Genomic DNA, 3,997 nt, shown 5'->3' with positions numbered 1-3,997 from the left:
CCCAGCCAGGATTTCAGCTTCCCACTATAGGTGGAGAATCTCCACATTAAACAGCCTGTACAGTTCCCAAATACCCCTGGGGCTCTCCCCTGGAGGACAAAAGCATCTGAAACACACTGGCGCACTAGCAGGTGTTAACACCTGTTGCTTTCTTTTAAAAAATAAAATAATATTTAAAATAAAAATATTCTCACTCCTCAACAATATTAGAAACCACGATCCTCTTCTTTGACTTAGTAGTTGCATAAAAATGCCTCTTCTTTTAAACAATTTTTCTCCCCCAAACCTACCCCATTGTATGAAGGTACTACAGGAATACAAAGTTCATCCCCTCTTTACTAGAACACTTGCCTTTTTTTTTTGTTCTTTTTTTTTGTCTGTTTTTTATATAAAACTATTTCTGTTCTTTAGGAAAGAACTTTATACAAAGAAAATATATTGTGAAATATTTTCAGAAGTTTCCTTGAAGAGGAGAGTCACCTCAGCCTAAAATAAAAAATAAAAAAAAAAAAGGCAGAGAGAAAAGAGGCCTAACCCCAGGTCTCTTTATTGTAGAGCCTCAGACTTAGCCCCAAGCCTCAAACTGACTCAAAGCAACACAGCGGATGGGCTGGAGTTCCTCAGGTTTTCCCAGGAGAAAAAGGGTTGGGGTGCTCCAAATCGGTTTCCAATTTGGTGTCCGGTCTTCTGCAAGGAAGGGAGGATCTCCTCCTGCCAACACCCCACCTGGCAGTCACTCCTCACTCATTCAGGGACAGGATTATGTCGTCCTCCAAGTCAGAGTTATCCGAGCTGTCGGCTGCAAAGGAGACATGTAGGTTATGTTTAGTTTGTGGGAGAACACAGCTGTCAGGGCTGCTAAGCAAGGTCACACATTCCTAGTTACAAGGGATGGCCACCACCTACTTGGGACCAGCAGCTCCCCAGCAATGCAGAGGCAGCTAGCACCATTAGCGCCTTTCAAATCAATCAAAAGCAGTTAGCAGATCAGCACCACAGCTGGCTTTTCCTGGTTAAAACAGAGGGTCAAGAGGACAGCAGCTTTGCCAAGTGCAGTTTGTATCAGCTGGCAGGTTTTTTTACCATGACAAGATGGGGAGAAGGACACCAGCAGTAAGTTACTGCACATGAGCTGCGTGGACAACGTACTGTGCACATCTAAGTGCAATAGCTCCTCGTGTTGGGGGCTGGACAGATCTGGCAGAGACACTCATCACAGCTTTTATTTGAAAGCAAGCTTGACAGTTCCACCAACCTGATGTGGTGAAATATGGCCTCAGTATAATGTGCATGGGGCTTTCATCAGACCCAGACTACCTCAGTATTTGGTTCTTACTGGCCTGTCACTCCCCTCTGACAGCACAGTGGGAGACCTCCCACAGAGGGGGAAGCAATCCCTGCACTCACAACTAGAACATTACTCTAGCAACCTGAAGGTTTCTGTAATTAAACTACATAGTACTCATTAAAGGAGACCTGAAAATTGTGCTTTTCCTGGTTTTCTTCACTGTGGCACAAAATGAAGACACGAAAGGATTTGCCAGAAGCAGTCACACATACACACTTGCTTTCTATCTTAAAACATAAGACCTCTCCGCCCTAAGTTGTGGAAGAGGGAAGTGGTAGCAGTTCTGGCAGCAAGAGGTGTCCTGCCTTACCTTCAAGGTGATGTTGGTTCTTTTTCATATGTGAATTCATTGGATGCTGCAGTTAACTAGGTGTTAAAAATAGTAAAAGAGAAAAAAAAAAAGACACCAAAACTTCCTCTTAGCCATCTCAGTTATACAGGATCTCTAAAATGCCTGCCAAGGTAAGCAAGGCCTTCCGGAAAATTCAGATTTCCTTAGGAAGAAAAAAAACATGGGCAAGCAGCAGAGGGCACAAACCCTTTCCCCCAACCCTCTCTGAAGATCAGCCTTCCACTATGATCAGCCAGGGATGCTCCAGTCTCACCACTCATCATACTGAACCTAAGCTGACGGGTCTTCAGTGCTCCCAGAACAGCCACGGCCACATAAGAGGACTTGGAAAACACCAGCCAGTGCTGCAGCAGCTGCGCTTACGCAGGAGGGGAGAAAGAAGCACAAGCGAGATGACAATTCAGAAACTCTGGAGAAGAGAAGCTGGAGAAGTTGTGTGTTTGTTGGGGTTTTTTTTAAACACGAGAGGAAAGCATTGAAAAGGGATCTCCTAACTTTATTCTCTTGTCTACCACACAACCTTTCAATTTTGAGCTCCATGTCTATAAGTTAATCTGACTGCAGATAACTGCTTGGCAGAAGCTTACAGACCTGCCTCAAGTTGCCACTTTTGATTATAGAAGAGGAGTCAGCCATGCTGCTGGTTGAGAATTCCATATATTTCTACTATCCTATGTCACACATGCATTTCAAAAAGTTCACCCCACTGGCCCAGGAACAGGCTCTTGAAAGATCTGCACAACACATACACTGCTTTTGATAAGACAAACAGATCCACTCTCCCCAAGCTGGTGACAGAGAGGGAGGAAGACCAATTCATACTTAAAAGGTTCTCCATGGACTAGTCCTGAAAAAGAATCTCTTCTAAAGCACAAGGAGCCAAAGCCACTCAATTTAAACTGCTCTTTGTTTTGAAGCACATCCACTGTATGTTAGAGAGGCTCATCCAAAATACAGCAAGGATCTGTAGCAGAAAGCACTCTATATACATCACCGTGCCTCAGATCTGTATTTGGCAACAACATCAGTGCCCTTACAGCTTGTAATTCTGGATCAGAGCATAAGCAAAGGAGAGGGGAATTTTAATTACTCTTGCTGGGTAAGAAACAAAAGCAAACCAGATTAAGTTGAATTAACAGAGAGGAAGCCACAGAACCCCACTCATCAAACCCTGTGCAAGGACCATGCACACATCAGCCTGGCAGAGTCGCACTCCCTGCTTTCATCTCCCCAGCGATGCTGATACACAGCCTAAGAGGCACAGGATGGGCTGGCTGCTGCTCCACAGCAATCCCAGAGCAAAGTTCTGATCAAGTGGTTCAATCCCTAAACAGTGTACAGGTGTGGTCATTTCATAATACATACTGCTTTGCATAGCACCCTTGAAATAACTAAGTGTCAAGTAGCACCTAGTTTTGTTCCAGGAATAGTTATTGAAATGGCCTCAACTTCCCCTCCACTCTGCCCCTTGGACAATTCAATTTACAGCACTCTGGGTGCTCTTTAACAGATTCTGGCCCTGCACTCCCTGTGGAAACAGAAGTGGAGTCACATCAAGAAGGTCTTGCCAGCTACTGGGACAGGCAGAAGTTCTCTGCAATCCCTAAACATTGAACTGCAATATGCTATTAATGAATTTGAGCTACGTGAATGTTCCGTATGGCCCTGCATTGTTTACCTACTGCCTTCAAGGGAACAGCAGAAAGACCTCACTGAATAACTCTGGCAAACTGATGTGGCCACATCCTTAAAACCAACTGAGCTACAATCTAACAGAAAAGAGACATGAACAAGTCTGCCAGTCTCACTAGTCGCAAACTGAGGACTTAATCGTCCAGCACATCGGCAGAGAAGATTAATTCCCACCTCGGCTCTCACATTAAACTCCTATCACTGCAGTATTTCAAACACCTTCCACAACATACTTATACTTAACAACGTGCTAACTAAAGGTAACTATATTATCCCTATTTTACAGCTTGGAAATTAAGAACTAAGTGGCTTGGCCACACATCCTCAAAAATTGTGCTGCAAAAAAGTAACAGAAGCTGGTGTCACAAATCCCAGGCCTGATGCTGTCCAACTCCTCTTTCTTGTGAAGGCCTTTTCCAAACTGAACTGTTATATAAGAAAGATCAGAACTTGCTGTCTTATACACACACATACACACTTTGTCAATATATCATTATTTGATAAATTGTACCTGTGGAACATTAGGAAATGACAACAATTTAAATTTTATCCCAAAAGTTAAGTTATTTTAGCTTCAGAACAGTAAAAAAAAAAAAAAAAAAAAC

General features: G+C 43.4%; 1 protein-coding gene across 1 annotated transcript in view; it reads right to left on the bottom strand.

The window, feature by feature from the left end:
• Window positions 1–332: 332 nt before the first annotated feature.
• Window positions 333–3,997, bottom strand: part of VPRBP (Vpr (HIV-1) binding protein) — a 44,274-nt gene continuing 40,609 nt past the window's right edge. The window contains exon 23 of the mRNA XM_009996926.1: window positions 333–799. Coding sequence (XP_009995228.1) covers window positions 741–799 — 59 coding nt within the window. The 3' untranslated portion in view covers window positions 333–740. The remainder of the gene's footprint in view (window positions 800–3,997) is intronic.

The sequence above is a fragment of the Chaetura pelagica genome, unplaced genomic scaffold (assembly GCF_000747805.2).
Source record: "Chaetura pelagica isolate M959 unplaced genomic scaffold, ChaPel_1.0 scaffold24, whole genome shotgun sequence".
Classification (NCBI taxonomy): Eukaryota; Metazoa; Chordata; class Aves; order Apodiformes; family Apodidae; genus Chaetura; species Chaetura pelagica.
Note: the sequence above shows the minus strand (reverse complement) of the source record. Positions and strands in the feature narration are given on the sequence as shown.